The sequence below is a fragment of the Chanodichthys erythropterus genome, chromosome 10 (genome assembly GCF_024489055.1).
Source record: "Chanodichthys erythropterus isolate Z2021 chromosome 10, ASM2448905v1, whole genome shotgun sequence".
In the NCBI taxonomy this organism is placed as follows: Eukaryota; Metazoa; Chordata; class Actinopteri; order Cypriniformes; family Xenocyprididae; genus Chanodichthys; species Chanodichthys erythropterus.
In genome coordinates, this window is record NC_090230.1 from 8,141,281 (window position 1) to 8,160,000 (window position 18,720).

At 38.6% G+C, this 18,720-nt stretch overlaps 1 protein-coding gene across 3 annotated transcripts in view; it reads right to left on the bottom strand.

Annotated features, from left to right (window-relative positions):
* Positions 1-866: 866 nt before the first annotated feature.
* pla2g6 (phospholipase A2, group VI (cytosolic, calcium-independent)) overlaps positions 867-18,720 on the bottom strand; it is a 22,495-nt gene continuing 4,641 nt past the window's right edge. For 2 of the 3 annotated variants that reach the window (XM_067398550.1, XM_067398549.1), the window contains exons 7-17: positions 15,234-15,416; positions 13,626-13,734; positions 12,573-12,689; positions 9,019-9,109; positions 8,776-8,939; positions 8,462-8,612; positions 4,963-5,099; positions 4,371-4,525; positions 3,156-3,323; positions 2,956-3,029; positions 869-2,583 (exon numbers count right to left, since the gene is read on the bottom strand). In XM_067398550.1, the coding sequence (XP_067254651.1) occupies positions 2,436-2,583; positions 2,956-3,029; positions 3,156-3,323; positions 4,371-4,525; positions 4,963-5,099; positions 8,462-8,612; positions 8,776-8,939; positions 9,019-9,109; positions 12,573-12,689; positions 13,626-13,734; positions 15,234-15,416 (1,497 nt within the window). In that variant the 3' untranslated portion in view covers positions 869-2,435. Of the gene's footprint in view, positions 2,584-2,955; positions 3,030-3,155; positions 3,324-4,370; positions 4,526-4,962; positions 5,100-8,461; positions 8,613-8,775; positions 8,940-9,018; positions 9,110-12,572; positions 12,690-13,625; positions 13,735-15,233; positions 15,417-18,720 lie in introns of all 3 variants that reach the window. The other variant, XM_067398551.1, reaches the window with a different exon arrangement.

Consider the following 18,720-nt stretch of genomic DNA (forward strand, 5'->3'; position numbering starts at 1 on the left):
TACTCACATGATCCAACGCATGCATGCAGCATGCATGACGAACATCTTGTAAAGATCCATTTTAAGGTTGTATTAGCTGTGTGAACTTTGTTTATGCACTGTATTAAAGTCGAGAGGGGGGGATGCAGGGAGCGTGCGATTTAAAGGGGCCGCAGCCTGAATCTGTGCATAGATAATGATGCCCTAAAAAAATTAATTTAAAAAAATCTATGGGGTATTTTGAGCTGAAACTTCACAGACACATTCAGGGGACACCTTACACTTAGGGTGCTTTCACACCTGCCTCATTTAGTTCGGCTGAATCGTACCAGAGTTCGTTTGCCCCTTTGGTGCGGTTCGTTTGGGCAGGTGGGAAAGCAGCAATCGCACTCGGGTGTGCACCAAAAGCGGACCAAACAACCTCTTCAAGCAGGTCTCGGTACGCTTTCAAACGAACTCTGGAGCGGTTTGCTTGAGATGTGAAAGCAATCGACCCAGTTAACGGACCAACGAACCAAATTATATCATTTTCATAACGGAAAATATGATATAAAAATCAGTAATGTCTGATTCTGTGAGTGAGCACATTATTTACATTATCTGAAAGCCAACGAGCGCCTCTGGTGTGTAATTACACTTCTCCGTGCGAGAATGCTGTCCCGACGAAGTCTCAATTCCCGCTCTGCTTCATTATAAAATTCAAATGGTCTCTCTCGACAGACACACGGACAACAGGTCGCCTACTAGACAGCGCTGGGAAATCCAGAGATGGAGAGAGCGAAAGAGCGCGGGTTTGAATTTGCCACAGCAAATATGAATTAACTGCGGGAGAGAGCTACATTTATAAATTGTTTGTGTGTGTCTCGACAGTTACAAATAAAGCCACAATAAACTCATGGAGCGAACTTGTCAATCATTATTTTGATGGATGACGCAGAGAAAATTCTGACCAATAAGAGGACAGTTTTACTCCCATGTGACTTACCTTAACGCATTTTGGTACGCTTTGAAATTTTGCCATGTGAAAGCGAACCGAACCAAGAAAAAAAAAGCAACATTGTAACAAATTTAGTCCCTGTTTCGGAACAAAACAAGCGATCCATAGGTGTGAAAACACCCTTATATTACATCTTTTAAAAACTGGTTCTAGGGCACCTTTAAATAATAATAATAATAATAAAATCTTCTCATACATTTTGACCAATAAGACTACAGTTACAGCTGTATAGGATAGTTTTAATAATAATAGTATATCAAATAATAATAATAAAATAATAATAATACATTAAATAATATTTTTTTTTTGCTGATTACATGATCATAAAAACCCTGTTTATTATAAAGGCTATGTGTATTATATTTTATATTAGGTTACATTAGTACTTTTATTTACTATAATATTAGTCAAATCACATTTTATACAAAATGTTATTTCACAATTCACATACAGAAAATACCAGAACTTATCTCACTTTAAATATTTATCTGTGCTGTTTTATTTCAAGATTTATATCACATTAGTAAAGGGTTTCAAATCATTGCCACAGCAGGTTATATTTATAAAGTGAATAATGAATTACTTTGGTCTCTGAACAACACATCTGTAGGTCCAGTGTCAAGTATAAGCAGTGACCACATGATAAGACACATGATTTTTGTAGACAAACGAATTTTAAATACAAGTTATCAATAAACCAAACAAAAATCCAACAAGGCTAATGAGTAGTGCAGGAGGTATTAAAGTTATATTTGATACATATTTGCTGTTAAAAACATCAGTATATTCTACAATATCTTTGATCATAATTTTTAAATTCACAGGTTTTTTTGCAGCTTTAAAATGTTCAAGTATGCAAGGCTACACATGAAAGAAAAACCCTTAAGAATTGCATATGACACAAGAGAGAAAGCACACAGAAACTCTATGAAGATCACTTCCAAATGTATGGATTTCCAGTGGTTACAGTTTGACCCTTCACTCTTGGTTACATCGCAAATACAAGACATTTCTGGGGGGGAAGTGTCAGTTTCTCTATAAATGACCCATGATAAAACACACAAAAAGGATGTATAGAATGATAAATAATAAGTAAAATCCTTGCTTCAAATGAAGCAACTACTCACTCCTGTATAGGTCACCTTTATCGATGCACATGTCAGACATAGATTTAGCATACACAAAAACGTAAAGCAATATAAAAATATCTCCATAGTTCAAATACTGGATTGAAGTGGTATCCTTCATGTATGTTGTTATATTAACCTTGGTCCAATTTGGTATTTATTACACATACAAAACATATGGGGAAAATATGTTATAATTATATATTTATTATAAATATTCTATCTTTAAATTAACTGAACATATCACAACATACACGCATGAATGTAAACAGAATCATTATCTGTATAGGATAAATTATTTATGCATATTAAGCTACTAAAACCCCCATTCATCAGCCAGAGTTTGTGAGGTGCTGGCAGAGGGTTTGTATGACATCTCTGTGCTCATACAGGTACATCTGAGTCTCCCACAGCATGTCAACTAGCACAGCATCACTGACCTCATCCAGCATCACCTCCTGAGACAGCTGAGGACTCAACCTGAGGCAGAAATTAAATGAAGGAGAGAAGGAAGTTATGAAATGAAAGACGGAGAAAAAAAATTGAATAAAAAGGTACAAATGAAAGGAAACAAAAGGTAGGTGGAATAGGGAAGGAATGAAAAATATAGAGGACAGAAAGAACATACAGGAAGGTAGGTATAGGAGGGAACAAATGATAAGAAGCAAGAAATTAAGCAAAGAAAGAAATGATAGGAAACAACAATGTAGAAAAGAAAAGCGTAACAAGAGATGAAAGGAGAGGCAGAAGGAAGTGAAAGCCATTATTACCTCACAGAACAGAAAGAGAGCAGAGATTTACATAAACCATTCAAATGGGGCTATGAATGAGGGTCAGTCACTCTCAACTGACCTGTGATAGTTTATATCGGCCATCTCACACCACGCTCGGGCTCGGTCCACTGCACAACCATCTGAGTCCGTACACTGACATAAAAAAAACAAAACAAAAAAAAACAGCATTTAACAAAAAATAACACCACAAATCATTCCAACCATCACAAAATGTGTATACAATGAAGGTTTTTATGAGACTTATATGTGTAAACTCACACAATCCACAAGCATCTTGCCCAGTTCTCTGACGCCAACAAAGGTCTTGGCCAGCTCCAGTGGGTTTGAAGGCCTAAAAACGTCTACTGAGTTCACCGCCACCTGAGGAGGTTTACCGGTACCCAATGAGAGGACCACACCTAACCTACTTACGTCTGCCTCGCGGCCCTGACAAAGCGAGAAACAGAGACAGGTGTGTGTTACATTTACATTTCAGCAATGTCCAATGGATCTTAGTCAGGAAATACAAGCAGGGACGCACCTTTGTACCCTAATGTACGCCCATTGTAGGAAATATTGTTGATATTGTAATGAAATATAATGCAGTCAAAAGCTGGTTTTCCACTGTCGGGCCAATGCGAGCAGGGCTAACAACATGCCAAGCAGGGGCCAACAGCCTCACACCTCGAGACCAAAATCAAGCTGCATTTCCTGCTTCCATTTATTTGTGATCACAAGAATGCACAAAACAACTCCATTAAGGCCTTTAAGTCCAAAGGTTTACACATTTAAAAAAAAAAAAAAGACAAAATATCATGTTTACTTCACATTTCTTTAGAAAGAGTGAACATTTCTATTAATTTTTCCATGAAATTATGTCATCTGAGGAGGTTTGAGTGATCTCTCCAGTCTCACTCTGTTATCCTTTCAGCCAGAGCAGTAGAGGGAGCTCACGAGTTATACGAGTTAACCTGAGTACATGCCAAGAAAGGCAAAGGGAATAAACGGTTGAAACATGAAACCAAATAAATACATGACATGATTTGTCTACGTTTTTCAAGCAGTCTCTGGCATTTTCCATAAACACATGTATTTATCATCGTAATGGTTAGCATAAATAGCCTTAGCATTGCATAAATATATTTTTGCCTCATTCAGTGATCAGAATCCCCATCGGATCGCAATTGGAAGTGATTTCAAACACTCGTTGGTGTCTGAAAGTGAGTTGAGCTGAAAATTGTTTTAAATATCTTAAATTTTGAGGTTAGCTGGTAGTCTGGTATGAAAACATGGGAATGGTGTTGACACTCTCCTGACTCAGGTAAACTCTGCCTTTGTTCATGACCACTCCTCAAGCCCTAGTTGGCCCGCTTTGGACCAAGGTATTCCAATCAAGCCCTGGAAGTGACACACACTAGTATGCTTGCTTTTGGCCTGACAATGGAAACACGGCTAGTTACATTAAATTCTTAAGACCAAATTCATGTATCAGACCTGTGCCTTCAGAGCTTTGTTGTACTGGTGTATTTCTGTCATGGCATCTAGCGTTGGGTTATTGGCCAGCAGCCCTCCATCCAGAAAACGCCCCATTGGTCGAAAATATGTGGGAGCTGCTCCACTGGAGCGGGCGGCACGCCAAACTAATTGCTCTGAGAGAAAGAGAATGTGAATGAGTGAGAGAGCGTAAAAGAGAACCAAGCGTGCAAAAGATGATTAGCCTCCCACATATAAACTAATGACCGATTAGTTCCAACGTGAGGTGCGATTGCGCAATATAAGCACCAAAAATCTTGCATACTGTGACCTTTCCATTCCACACGCACTCTCTCACACACACACCTTCATCTGTCACCTTCCTACGCTTTCTAGGAGGTCGAGTAAATCCTACTACCAAAAGATCTTCATCCTCCCACCCTGAAACAGTGACAATGAAGCTTTACGCATCATTTGATATCAAGGATAACTGAGAAGCCTAAAGCCTGACAACATGCTCATAAAGAGCATGAGAGGAACATGAGTGTTTTCACCGGCACAAAGATAATTAGTGTAACGATATCCCAAAAATGAAAGTACACAAGAGATTTACCCTGTGGCACAGTAAGGGGTTGAAATGTGGCTGTAGATGTGTATGGAGGGTCTCTTTGCAGAACTGGTGGGTCGTAATTACGAAACAGATGCAGTTCTCCAGGGTGTCTGTCTGCAAGAACGCTAGTAACCATTACTCTGAGACAAACAAAGACAAGATGGATTAAAAACAAGCAGTTTATGAAGAATATGCATGCTCATTTTGTGTTCAGGGGTGTTGCAAGGCGTTATTAGGCATTTGGTAGGGTGTTCCACGCTAATTGCTAAAGCATTGCTTTGGTGTTATGATTGCATTGCTAGGTAGTTGATAGGGTGTTCTAGAGTCTTTGCTAGGGAAGAGCTAGGAAGTTGTGGAGGAGTGGTTGCTAGACAGTTTTTAGGGTGTTGGGGTGTTTGCGAGAACATTGCTAAGATGTAGTAGTTGACAGGGCATTGCTAGGTGGTTGATAGGGTGTTCTGGGTCTTTGCAAGGACATTTCTAGGAAGTTCTGAGTGGTTTCTAAACAGTTGTTTTGAGTTATGTTTTAAGTGGGTTCTGGTGGCTGATATGCATTGCTTGAGTGTTCTTGTGGCTGATATGGCATTGCTTGGTTGTTCTGATGGCTGATATGGCATTGTTTGGGTGTTGTGGTGGCTTGTATGGCATTGTGGTGGCTTGTATGGCATTGCTTGAGTGTTCTGATGGCTGATATGGCATTGTTTGGGTGTTGTGGTGGCTGATATGGCATTGTTTGGATATTCTGGTGGCTGATATGGCATTGCTTGGTTGTTCTGATGGCTGATATGGCATTGCTTGGTTGTTCTGATGGCTGATATGGCATTGTTTGGATATTCTGGTGGCTGATATGGCATTGCTTGGTTGTTCTGATGGCTGATATGGCATTGCTTGGTTGTTCTGATGGCTGATATGGCATTGTTTGTATATTCTGGTGGCTGATATGGCATTGCTTGGTTGTTCTGATGGCTGATATGGCATTGCTTGGTTGTTCTGATGGCTGATATGGCATTGCTTGGTTGTTCTGATGGCTGATATGGCATTGCTTGGTTGTTCTGATGGCTGATATGGCATTGCTTGGTTGTTCTGATGGCTGATATGGCATTGCTTGGTTGTTCTGATGGCTGATATGGCATTGCTTGGTTGTTCTGATGGCTGATATGGCATTGCTTGGTTGTTCTGATGGCTGATATGGCATTGCTTGGTTGTTCTGATGGCTGATATGGCATTGCTTGGTTGTTCTGATGGCTGATATGGCATTGCTTGGTTGTTCTGATGGCTGATATGGCATTGCTTGGTTGTTCTGATGGCTGATATGGCATTGCTTGGTTGTTCTGATGGCTGATATGGCATTGCTTGGTTGTTCTGATGGCTGATATGGCATTGCTTGGTTGTTCTGATGGCTGATATGGCATTGCTTGGTTGTTCTGATGGCTGATATGGCATTGCTTGGTTGTTCTGATGGCTGATATGGCATTGCTTGGTTGTTCTGGTGGCTGATATGGCATTGCTTGGTTGTTCTGATGGCTGATATGGCATTGCTTGGTTGTTCTGGTGGCTGATATGGCATTGCTTGGTTGTTCTGATGGCTGATATGGCATTGCTTGGTTGTTCTGATGGCTGATATGGCATTGCTTGGTTGTTCTGATGGCTGATATGGCATTGCTTGGTTGTTCTGATGGCTGATATGGCATTGCTTGGTTGTTCTGATGGCTGATATGGCATTGCTTGGTTGTTCTGATGGCTGATATGGCATTGCTTGGTTGTTCTGATGGCTGATATGGCATTGCTTGGTTGTTCTGATGGCTGATATGGCATTGCTTGGTTGTTCTGATGGCTGATATGGCATTGCTTGGTTGTTCTGATGGCTGATATGGCATTGCTTGAGTGTTCTAATGGCTGAAATGGCATTGCTTGGTTGTTCTGATGGCTGATATGGCATTGCTTGGTTGTTCTGATGGCTGATATGGCATTGCTTGGTTGTTCTGGTGGCTGATATGGCATTGCTTGGTTGTTCTGGTGGCTGATATGGCATTGCTTGGTTGTTCTGATGGCTGATATGGCATTGCTTGGTTGTTCTGGTGGCTGATATGGCATTGCTTGGTTGTTCTGGTGGCTGATATGGCATTGCTTGGTTGTTCTGATGGCTGATATGGCATTGCTTGAGTGTTCTAATGGCTGATATGGCATTGCTTGGTTGTTCTGATGGCTGATATGGCATTGCTTGAGTGTTCTAATGGCTGATATGGCATTGCTTGGTTGTTCTGATGGCTGATATGGCATTGCTTGAGTGTTCTGATGGCTGTTATGGCATTGTTTGGGTGTTGTGTTGGCTGATACAGCATTTCTTGAGTGTTCTGATGGCTGATATGATATTGCTTGAGTGTTCTGATGGCTGATATGGCATTGCTTGAGTGTTCTGATGGCTAATATGGCATTGCTTGAATGTTCTGGGCAGCGTTTCCCAAAAGCATTGTAAGCTTAAGTTGATCGTAGCTCCATTGAAACCAATGGAGCTACGATCAACTTAAGCTTACGATGCTTTTGGGAAACGCAGCCCTGGTGGTTGATATGGTCGATGTGGCATGTTTTGGGTTTTTGAAAGAGAATACCTATAAAGTTCTAAATGTGGTAGCTAGAGAGTTGTTAAAGTGTTTTGAGTGGTTGGTAGGGCATTGCTTGGGTGTTCTGGTGGTTAATTGGGAATAGCTAGCCAAATGAAAGGATGTTCTGGGTCTTTGGTAGACAACAGATAGCAATTTCTGAGTAGTTGCTAAGGTGTTCTGGAGGGGGACATGTTGTTTGGTTTTGTTAAAATTCCAAACCTTAAAGGGATAGTTCACCCAGAAATGAAAATTAACCCATAATTTACTACCCTCAAGCCATCCTAGGTGTATAGGTCTTTCTTCTTTCAGCACACTTTAAGCACAAATTTAAGTAAGAAATCTCAAATGAAGATTGCTAAACTCCAGTTTAATTGTCTGTGTTTTTTGAGATCATCCGTGCTTCTTCCTCAGTGTATAGAGAGCATGTGTGCATAGTTGCCAGATTGCAAAGATTAAGTAAAATGTGTTCTTATGAGTGAAAAGCTCTAATTGGGGCAACCGTAAGCATGAAAGCTCGTAGAAACAGTATGTAATGTTTTGTCTCCTCCTTTATACGACAAAACAAAGTGTGGTTTTTGTCAAGTTTTTAGCCATATTTCAGTCTCCTGTTTCATCAACGATATTGCATGTGTTGATATAGTCACAGTTATAATTTATTTTCGTTAACGAAATTAACACTGCTTGGAATAGCCAAGATCATTTTTAACTCCGATTGTGTTCGTCTGAAAGAAGATCATACACCTAGGATGGCTTGAGGGTAAGTTATGGGATCATTTTCATTTTTGATAAATATATTTTTTTAATGAATAAATAAAAATACTTACATAAATTCATAAATGAACATATTTCATACAGTATATTTTCATTTTTGGCTGAAATATCCCTTTAAGTATAAGTACCTGGGGTGTGTGACGTCCGTCATCCTGGTATTTTCTCCAAACTCGTTCTTCAGAAATTCCTCCAGAGGGCCAGACTCATACGGTCGAGAACCTTTAAACACCTGTTCCTTCATCCTGAAGTACAGACACCGCAGATACTCCATCGATTTACCTGCAAATGTATACAATAAATGTAATTATGTTAATGCATGTACACACTTACAGTAACCAAGAACATATTTTGCAATTATAAAATGGATTATTCTGTTCCTGGATGCTGATTGGTCAATACGGTGTTATAAATCTTCTTAAACGTTATATACTAAATCAAATACCGTGTACAATAGCTAGAGCCAGTATGCCGCCGGTGCTAGTCCCAGACACCCAGTCAAAGAGTTCCCTGATGGGCCGTCCTGCCTCTTTCTCCAGAGCGATTAACATCTGTATCAGAACCAGGCCTTTTATTCCTCCACCATCAAGACACAACAATCGGTCCATTCTTTAGAAAAATAAAAGCAAATGAGCGATTTAACTCATTGTTGGCTTGTTTATATCAATGTTAACTTAATGTAACATACTTCTTGCTTCCTATTTTGAGCCCATCAACCTCTGCAAATCCACGACTCATGGCCGTGACAGATGCCGCCACATACATGATGTCATCAAACCCTGTGGACCAATTATGAACAAGATGTGAAAGCAGAGAAACAAATTAAAGGCAGGTTGATTTAATCATAGATATGCAATACCTAAATGCCGCTGTTAAAGGGATAGTTCACCCAAAAATGAAAATTTGATGTTTATCTGCTTAACCCCAGTGCATCCAAGATGTAGGTGACTTTTTTTCTTCAGTCGAACGCAAATTATGATTTTTAACTGCAACCGCTGCCGTCTGTCAGTCAAATAATAGCAGTGATTGGGAACTTGAACAATAAGAGTCAAAAAAACTTCCATAGACAAGTCCAAATTAAACCCTGCGGCTCGTGACAACACATTGATGTCCTAAGACACGAAACGATCGGTTTGTGCGAGAAACCGAACAGTATTTATATAATTTTTTTACCTCTAATACACCACTATGTCCAACTTCGTTCAACTTCCGGCTAGTGAGGTCTGATCGCGCTCTGACAACGGAAGTGATGTCTCGCGCTCATTGAAGTATATGGGCGAGACATCACTTCCGTCATCACAACGCGTTTTTTGACCTCACTAACAGGAAGCTGAACGAAGTTAGACATAGTGCTGTATTAGAGGTAAAAATTATATAAATAATGTTCGGTTTCTCGCACAAACCGATCGTTTCGTGTCTTAGAACATTAATGTGTCGTCACGAGCCGCAGGTTTTAATTTTGATTTGTCTAAGCAAGGTTTATTCACTCTTATTGTTGAAGTTCCCATCTACTGCTATTATTTGACTGACAGACGGCAGCGGTTGCAGTTAAAAATCATAATTTGAGTTCGACTGAAGGAAAAAAGTCACCTACATCTTGGATGCACTGGGGGTAAGCAGATAAACATCAAATTTTCATTTTTGGGTGAACTATCCCTTTAATAAGTGTGATACAATATATAAGCATGTCCGTCACATTAGAAAGGTCAACTTTTACCCCGCAAACACATGTAAGTGATGATGCAACAAGCATCATACATCGCCAGCATATTTAACTGTGAAAGACTACCCACTTTTGTCTTGCCGGTTTGTACCGTAGGCTGCACAATGTTGAGGCATTTACGTTGGTGTATTTATAGTAGGTTGTTAAAGGGATAGTTCATCCAAAAAAGAAAATTATACCATGATTTACTCACCTTTAAGCCATCCTAGGTGTATCTTCTTTCAGATGAACACAATCAGAGATATATTAAAAAAATCCTTAGTCCTCCAAGGTTTATAATGGTTGTGAATGGGGGGCTGTGTTTTGAAGCCAAAAATAATTCATCCATCCATAAAAAGAAATAATCCATTCGACTCCAGCAGGTTAATAAAGGCCTTCTGAAGCAAAGCAATGCGTTTTTTTAAGAAATAACCATATTTAAAACTTTATAAATTCAAATATCTAAATGCCGTTTTGCGGTGGAAGAGTATCCTTGACTGGAAGAGTAACCTGACTCACAATGATGAACGCGGAGGCACAGAAGATAGAGCAAAACAAATCACCGGTCACAGTCTAAAACGATCATTTTTAAAGAGAAATGTAAGAGGATTTTGATACAAGACAAGAGGAGCTTCAATTTGTTGCACAGTCCTATTTGTTTTAACTGTGAGAGGCGTCTAAGCTTACAATACTTCAACATCCTGCGTCATACATTGAGTCAGTGGATTACTCATTTGGCGCAAATCGACTTGCGAATTCTGCATATTATTGTTATTTGAATTTATAAAGTTTTAAATATGGTATTTTTCTTACAAAAACGCATCACTTTACTTCAGAAGGCCTTTATTAACCCCCTGGAGTCGTATGGTTTACTTTTTTTAATTGATGGATGCATTATTTTTTACTTCAAAACGCAGCCCCCCCATTCACAACCATTATAAACCTTGGAGGACTAAGGATATTTTTAAATATATCTCCGATTGTGTTTGTCTGAAAGAAGATAGTCATATACACCTACGATGGCTTGAGGGTGAGTAAATCATGGGATATTTTATTTTTGGATTAACTATTCCTTTAAAGGGATAGTTCACCCAAAATGAAAATTTGATGTTTATCTGCTAACCCCCAGTGCATCCAAGATGTAGGTGACTTTTTTTTCTTCAGTAGAACACAAATGATGATTTTTAACTGCAACCGTTGCAGTCTGTCAGTCAAATAATGGGAGTGAATGGAAACTCTATTAATAAGAGTTGAAAAAACATGCATAGACAAATCCAAATTAAACCCTGCGGCTCGTGACGACACATTGATGTCCTAAGACATGTCCTAAAATGATCGGTTTGTGCGAGAAACCGAACAGTATTTATATAATTTTTTACCTCTAAAATACCACAATGTCCAACTGCGTTCAGCACTCGGTTAGTGAGGTCTGATCGCACTCTGACAACAGAAGTGATGTCTCGCGCTTGTTCAGTTTCTCGCACAAACTGATAGTTTCGTGTCTTAGGACATCAATGTGTCGTCACGAGCCGCAGGGTTTAATTTGGATTTGTCTATGCACGTTTTTTTCAATTCTTATTAATAGAGTTCCCATTCACTCCCATTATTTGACTGACAGACGGCAGCGGTTGCAGTTAAAAATCATCATTTGTGTTCTACTGAAGAAACAAAGTCACCTACATCTTGGATGCGCTGAGAGTAAGCAGATAAACATCAAATTTTCATTTTTGGGTGAAATATCCCTTTAAGTGATTGCTTGAGTTAAATCCAAAATGTTGAACTTTCCAAGATAGTGGCTGCTGCTGACAAATCCAGTTTAATCAAAAGGGGCATTTAGATATTCAAATCTAGTTTATATGACATAAGAAAGCTTTAAATACAAAAATTAGGTTTAGAAATACAGGTAGCACAAAAAATAAAAAAATACATTTTAGGGAATGTCTGAAAGTGTGCAGAAAAAAAAAGGACAACATTTTGGAGGCCATTTAGCAAAAATGTTAATGAATATTTAAATTACAATAATTTATGCTAATATTTAAATGGTTATTATTTTAATATTTAAATTATCAAGAAATTTATGTAATTTTCCAAAAGTATGCAGCATATTTGTTCTACCTTATAAAATACCTTGATCGTTTGTGGAAAATTCACTGCCACAATGCTCAGCAATGAGCACAGCAAAAATATGCATCAAAGATGGTGGAGGAAATCAAGAAAAATAGTATAGTATATATAAAAAAAAATTAAAATGACTGATTATTTTACATTAGTGTGTACATTTTATGCTTATTAGAATACTTATCACATTGTTAGCTTAGCAACATGCTATAATCATACTCAACTGAAAACAATTGTGAGTCAAGTCTTCATTGCTCTTTATATGACAAACACAGTTATACAAGCTGCCTACATAGATCGTTCCAAATCAGCCACTTATCAGGTTGCATTTCAGTTAGTAACAACATAAAAACAGAGGAAGACTCAGGGACAGAGGTGAAAAATATTGGCAGGATATCTGAAGTTTGGAGGCAGGGCTTTACCTATACCAGGAGGCGGAGCTTTGTTGACACTGGGGCTAGGGCTGTCGAGGGAGGGGGGGTGACACCGCTCGGCCCCTACACTACACAGCATGTTCAAGAGCACCTTACGGTTGGGCCCTTCAGTATAAGCGCAGGATTAGACACATGCACACACGGCCACACCAACACCATGCACACAAAAGAAAGAGAGTACGTGTTGACTGACTGAATGCATGAATGAGAAAACAAAAGAGCATGAATCATTCTTGTAGATAAACACTCAGATGTGCGAAAACCATCATGACACGCAAGCGTCACATGGTTTGTGCCGATAATCTCAAGAATCACTATAGCCAATCAAAACATCAGGACCCATCAGACAGCTTCTGCCAGTTTTTCCAGAGAATAGCTACTGTAGGCTCCATATGATGCTCAACACAATTTTTCCCCTTAATGCTTTTTGTTGTTGTTGTCGACCTTAACTTTTTTGGAAACATTTGCAATTCAATACTGAACAAAAAAAGAGAGAAAAAAAAAAAAAAGATCTATATTTTTAAATAAATAAAGATACTTAAATTCATAAATGAACATTTTTTTATTTTAAATAAATACATTTTAAATAAACATTTAAAAAAAAAAATGTTTGTTTTTAAATAAATAATAGTTCAAAAATATAGTTCTTGTGGCTTTAGAAACATGAAATGTGGTACGATTGGCTGAGAAATTAAACTTCACCTTTAAGGCAAAACAAAAGCAAATTATTAGTGCATTAACGAATGAACTTTACATAAACTTGCATTGTGACATGTTGCACATTTACATATATATATGCATATCAACACAGTTTATGGTAGTTTACAGTTAGATAATATTATGTTAGCATGCAAACACCCCAAATGATGTCATGCAACACACTTACATAAAGGGCTCTGGAAACTGTGCAACTAGAAATTTGAAAGAGCCTAAACACATTGGAGACTGTTCTGCTAGCTTTCAATCTGATGTCTAATCTCACATCCACTTCTGATAGCATCTCTCTCTCTCTCTCTCTCTCTCTCGCTCTCTCTCTCTCACCCTTGCTGGTACGTGCTGCGATGAGTCCTGGTGTCTCTCCCAAGTCATTGTGAACCTCGACATCTGCTCCAAACACCATGAGAGCTTTGATCAGTTCCATATGGTCCAACTGTGTGCCCAGATGATACAGCATATAAGTAAAGATAAATAAATAAAAAAATGTTGTCTACACCTACAGGGTTCCTACACATTTTCCATTTCAAAATTCATAGTTTTCCAAGCTCCTAACTTCCTTCCAAAAAAAATTTCAGACCATTTTTAACATAAATGGTTCATACAGCATTATATTTAGTATATAGTATAGTCATCTGTAAATATTTTTCTGTTTTTTTTTTTTTTTTAGTGATTTTTTTAAGGTTTTTTTGTTGATGTTGCACGATCACCAAACTGCAAATTACAGTCTGATTTAGATGCTTGTTTGCTCCTTTATCTGTTGCTGGTTTGAGTGGTACACAGTCATTTGTTTAGTGAAGTTAAAAAGAGACTCGCTTATGGTAAAGACAAACAGTTCTGCGTAATGAAAATATGCACCTTGAATTCATTCAGTCGTGTTTGACAACCAAACAATCAATACAAATTTGCCATGAAAACACACTGCTTTTACAATAAATTTAATTTTAGAAAAATTAATAGGGGTAATAGCCTGGAAACAAATATTTTTCCATATTTTTCAGACTTTCCATACTTCCACTATGGCCAAAAAAAAGATGACTTTTTTGTATTTTAAATTAATTAATTAATTTATTTTACATTTAATTGTAATTACTTGAAGGGTTACTACACCCAAAAATGAAATTTCTGTCATTAATTACTCACTCTCTTGTCTTTCCAAACTCCTAAGACCTTCTTTCATCTTTAGAACACAGAATAAGATATTTTTGATAAAATTCGAGAGTTTTTATTATCTCACTTAGAAAGCAAAGAAATAACCACATTCAAGGTCCAGAGAAGTAGTAAAGACATTGTTAAAATAGTCAACGTGACTACAGCTGCTCAACCTTAATGTTATGAATCGATGAGAATACTTTTTGTGTGCAAAAACAAACAAAATAATGACTTTATTCAACAATTTTTACTCTTCCCTGTCAGTACGCAGTACGCCTTTACACAGTTGACGCAGTGAACACAGTACAGAGCTTCTGTGTTTACATCCGAACACCGGCTCAGTATTGGCCAACGCTGTTCACGTGAGCACCATGACGCATGCATGTGATGCTAATGCAGGAGCCGGCCAATACTGTGTTCTGACACAGAACACAGAAGTGCTGTGCTGCGTCAACTGCGCACAAAAAGTATTCTAGTCGCTTCATAACATTAAGGTTGAACCAATGTAGTCACGTCGACTATTTTAACAATGTCTTTACTACTTTTCTGGACCTTGACTGACAGGTGGTGACCTGGTAATTACATAAAAAAAAAATGTAAAAAAATAAATAAAAAACTCGGATTCCATCAAAAATATCTTAATTTGTGTTCTGAAGATGAACAAAGGTCTTAAAAGGTTTTAAATTAATTATTATTTGTTTATCTTTTTTTTTTATTTACATAAATTGGAGTGAAATATGAGCAGACATGTTCTTGACAGGTTTTATGAATTCTCTCTCATACCTTCATGGCTAGGTGCAGTGCTGTGTTTCCGTCCTGGCCCTTAATGTTGGGGTCAGCTCCATGTGTCAGCAGTGTCATTGCGGCCTCAAAGCGACCCCTCTTGGTCAGGATGTGTAACGGACTCTCTCCAGTCTTACTCAGGTAGTTGACATTACATCCTCGATTCAGCAGTACATGGCTCATCTAGAGGGAGAGAAAACTCAGGATGGTCAGAATGCAAATAGTCTCAGCCTCAGACGCCACACCCACAGACCGTTGGCTGAAAGTCTAATGAATAGGGCACACAAAATGCGTGTGTTGCATTCTTTAACAGCCCACCTGGAAACCAAGCCACCGTGATGCCAAACCCCCTCATGGAAGAAGAAAGCCGCCGTGTTTACAACTGTGACAATAAGCGCTTATCAGGATCAACTAAACGCTGGATTTTCAAAAGTATGTGTAGTTCACAGCACCAGTGTTGCACTAAACTGGTCTGTTATCACTAAATAAATAAACTGGTCTGGGACATTGGCTTTACGTTTTCACACCCTTAAACATGACACGGGACAAAACGAACTGTGATTGGTTGGGTGGTCCTTGGCCAATGAAAGCTGCGATAGAGTTCAGACCTTCTGCCTTAAGTCTATGCAAGACTAGAATGCAGATAATTCTTCAAGTAAGGGTGTGTTCACACTTTTAGTTGGTCAGGAACAAAAACGAAAATAATACATTTAGTCCTGGTTCGCTTAGTGTTCACACTGTTATTTTTAACACAGAGGCGACAGATACAACACATTCTGTGTTTATATAATCTGTATGAAAAGAGAGCCATGTCAGAAATCTGTGATTCAGCTCATTATCCGCTAATGCGGCCACGCCCACGGAGCGAGTGCTATTCAGATGCAAATTCTGAGTCAATACATGCATTCATCCTCTCAATCGTGTATTTATTGTCTTGAAAAGTGTTTTGAATAGCCATATTTAGCTATCTCTGTCCTCTGTTAGTTCGGTTAGTTCCTGGATTGCCTAATCTTCTTTAGTGCTCAGGCATTTGTGGACAAAAGGGGCAGAGCTCCCTCTGGCTGCGAGTATGAACTGAAAACACTGTATTCAGCACTCATAGTAATGACAATAAATCCTGAATAGATATTACTCTTTTGTATAGAAAATTGACAAACATATGAGAATTAGGGGTGGTGGAAAAAATCGATTATTGATTAATCGCGAGTATGTTATGGACGAGTATGAATCGATTATTAAATTTTCAAAAATCGATTTTTTATTTATTTATTTATTTTTTTTTTTTGCATTATTTTATTTTGTAAAAAATGTTATACCGGGAGTTGAACGTCACGAACGCGCCCAGTTCCAGTTAGCAAGCGCGTGTAACGGCAGCCAGAGCAGTTGTGTCAAATGGAAGAACCAGGAACGAGCAACCAACCGATCCACCCAGCCAGGGGCGGACTGGCCATCTGTGTGATCTGGAGAATCACAGAACGGCCGGTACTCCAGGACGGCCGGCGCACCACCCACCGCCACGCACGCAGTCATCATCTGTTTTTTTCCCCCACTAATCTGTTTCACACTCCAGTACTGTAGGGGGCAGCAATGCACCTTTAAGTTGGATGCCAGCTGCACTGGCCGTGGCCGCCAAGTAAGCAGCAAAGACGTTAGATCAGTGGTCTCAAACTGCCGGCCCGCAACTGATCTCAAAAATAAAACATAATCCGGCCCGCTAAATTATTCTTATTCTTATTCTCTAGTTGCTACCTGTCTGATATGCAAAGAAAAAGTCGCCGTTCTAAGGGGCATTCACATATCGCGTCCGCGCCGCATTCTGCTTTCCAATGCGCTTTCGCTCCAGTGGCGTCTGTCGTTGCTATGCAACCATGAGCCGCGCTCTCAATCGCTTCTATTATGAGCGCGCCTGCCTAAATTACAGTAAAAGCACTCGACTTTAAGTCACAAGCGCCGATTTAAACCACCGAAACTTTTTCTTTACCTTGACATGTTTCGACTGCAACCTGCAGTCTTCCTCCACCTGAACACATTGTCTTTCTAGAAGAAAATTGTCCAATTTCTACAGTATGTTGGTTCTGATCTACTTCCTAAAGGAAATAAGCCTTTCATTTATTTGTTATTGTTTAGTTCAACTTGATGAGTCACAACACAATGTGATGTATTCATTTCTGTGTTCTACAGAACATAAGCTACATACAAATAATTCTGAAGTTATAACTACAAGACACAGAAAGTGCTTTGAGTTGTTGTTACTCAATGAAAGAGTTAAGTAATTCAGTAGCTGACTTTTTTTTTAATACTGCAATCACTTTGTAGTGTATTTTCGTTTACTGTTGTGAAATGGAAAATCAATAATCGCTAATCGAGAATCGTTAATAATCGAAAATCGACTGTAATCGAATCGGGACTTCAATAATCGTAATCGAATCGAATCGGGAAATCAGACAGATTAACCACCCCTAATGAGAATCCATCAATATTTCTCCAAATGTGCATGCTTTTAAGCTAAAAGCCTATATGAAATGCCATAGAGGTAACATAATTGTTCAGACACTTTGCATTACAGAAATACATTATATTTTAAAGTATATAATAGAATACCATTATTTTAAATTGTAATAATATTTCACAGTATTGCAGTTTTTTCTGTATGTTTGATTTACACCATGATGAGATTTGAATCATGATCACAGAGGGTTTTTTCACAGCCTACCTGACTGAAAGGCCTCATTAATATTAATAAGTGATTTCAGGTCATTATTATGTGATTCTTTTGTCTTCTCAGGTGAGAATCACCCATTATACATGAGGATTCACACCTCCACGCATACTGTGTTTCTTGACCAAAGATGTTTTAGAAAATTTTAATCTCTCTATTATTTTATATGAACAAGCAGGCAGCATAATTTTTACCTCATTTTGAAGCAAAAACTCTAGTCTACAACCTCCAATACCCAAAAGTCTTGTGAACACAGATTTATACTTTTTTGGCCTTATTTCAGTGACTTAAGTTTTTTGTTTTTTCAATAACCACGCATAAACGTTATTCCTTCAAAAACACAAACATGTACAAACATGTTCCTCACATATTATTGTAGCCTAGTTTGTGCTGAATACAGTGTAATGACACTTTTTCCATTAATATGTTTATGAACAACTGAAAAAAGCATAAATGTCAGGGCATGTCAAAACTTCTCCAGGGTCCCAAAAATCCTCAGACCCCTGAGGGTTAATTACGTATTTTTTGCGACAGAACTTGTCAAGCATCCAAAACAATGTGTTTGCGCTGGGCTACATGTGCTCGCTGTATGTGCGTACATATGATGGTATGTGATCGGGCTGAGAACTTGTGAAGAGCTTATAAAATGTGTAAAGGCGTCAAAACAGCAGCAGGAATCCCTCCGTCACACACAAACGAAGCTCTGCTGCGAGGAGACGCGGTTCTGATGCCTGTACCGAACTGTGATTGGCAATATCGCAACTATGA